This window comes from Cystoisospora suis (assembly GCF_002600585.1).
Source record: "Cystoisospora suis strain Wien I chromosome Unknown contig_6017, whole genome shotgun sequence".
Lineage (NCBI taxonomy): Eukaryota > Apicomplexa > Conoidasida > Eucoccidiorida > Sarcocystidae > Cystoisospora > Cystoisospora suis.
In genome coordinates this window covers 1-1624 of record NW_027158806.1, presented here as the reverse complement: position 1 = coordinate 1624, position 1624 = coordinate 1, and the positions used below count along the sequence as shown (strand labels likewise).

At 41.3% G+C, this 1624-nt stretch overlaps 1 protein-coding gene across 1 annotated transcript; it reads right to left on the bottom strand.

Moving 5' to 3' along the window:
• Nucleotides 1–181: 181 nt before the first annotated feature.
• CSUI_009768 (uncharacterized protein) lies at nt 182–1555 on the bottom strand (the record flags this gene model as incomplete). Its single annotated transcript, XM_068069877.1, has 2 exons — nt 1425–1555; nt 182–634 (listed from the first exon to the last, which is right to left on the bottom strand). Coding segments are annotated over exons 1-2 (537 nt in total), but the record flags the coding sequence as incomplete, so codon positions are not given.
• Nucleotides 1556–1624: the final 69 nt, after the last annotated feature.

Genomic DNA, 1624 nt, shown 5'->3' with positions numbered 1-1624 from the left:
TCTCTTCTCCTCCTCCTGGACAATATCTCCCTCCTTCTCCTCTTCTGCGGCTTCTCTCTCTATTCCTGAAACGTGTCTCTTTCATCCATAGATGGAGACAGGAAAACAAGAAACATGCACTAGAAGAAGAAGAAGAGACGCTTCTTCTTCCTCCTCCTCCTTTGTGGTGTTTCTTTACCTCTTTACCATGATCTTCTTTATCTCCTTCGTTCTTCTTCTCTGTTCTTCTCCAGATTCTACTTGGGGGTATCATCGTCATCTTTTCTTCCTCTTCTTCTTTTATTTTATCTCTCTCATCTTGCACTCTCCTCGTCGTATCTTCTTCTTCCTTCTTCTCCCCTTCCTCCTCCTCTTTCTCTTTTTCTTCTGCTCCTTCCTGCTTCCGCTTCTTCTCCGGAGAAGAGCAACCCTGCTGCCTACTACTGGTCTTCCTCCTAGAACGAGGAGTACCGCCGAGAGGACGAGAAGAAGAAGAAGGTAGAGAAAGAGGAAGGAAAGGAGGAGGAGGAGAAGAAGAAGCAAAAGAAAGAGGAGAAAAAGAAGAAGAAGGAAGAGAATGAGAAAGAGGAAGTGAAGAGGACTGAAGAGAAGGCCAGTCCTCGCTAACTTCTTCTTCTGTATCTGCCATCTTCTTCTGGACTCTTCACTAATTCGACAAGAAAAGCTCTCTCATCTAAAGACAGAAGAATTGAAAAGAAACGTCTTTCCTAGAAATCCTAAAGAAAGAAAGGGACTGAACTGGCAAATACAGAGATAGAGTTCTTCGTTGCTTCTCTTCTCTTCTTTCTTCATGACGTGAAGAGAGAGAGGAAGAAGGTGTACGTACACACTTCGACAATGTCCGACTGTATACGTATATCCACCAACATATAGATATAGATATAGATATAGATATAGATATAGATATAGATATAGATATAGATAGTCTATACAGAGACAAAAACAAAAAGCGATAGAGATCGCTGCATGGAGGTGGATAGGTACATCGATTAACAGTTTAAAGATAGATAGACAGATTGATCAAAGATAGATAGATGGATAGATAGACTAAACGTAGATAGGTAGATAAAGAGCTAGAGTAAATAGAGAGAAGCTCGAAGCTACGACAAGCACCCCTTCCCCTCTTTTCTTTTCTCCGGTCGATCGAGCAAACACATATAGTCTGAGAACGTCTCTCCGGACTACAGACATATAGGTATGTCTAAATCTATATCTGTACATGTACATGTAGTTAATATGTAGATGAATGAACAGATAGATGTATATGTATGTATATGTATTTATGTACGGATGATGCGTCTCCCAACTCTAAGAGATTTCCTTCCACAACAGCCGCCAAGACAGGAGTCCGCCTTCCTTCCTTCTTTCTTTCTTTCTTTCTTTCTTTCTCTCATTCTTTCTTTCTGTCGTTCTTTCTTTCTTACCTCTCTGACACCCCGATAGAGGGCCACGTGTTTCCTTACTGTATGCTGATGGGGAGGAAGAAGAAGAAGATGATGAAGAGTCATTCCCCTCCTCGGGACAAGAAAAGACGAGTCTTCAGAAAGAGAAACAACTAATCAAGAAAGAACGGAAAGCCTGTCGCCTTATAATGGGAAAAAAGAAGAAGAGAAAAGAAGAAAAA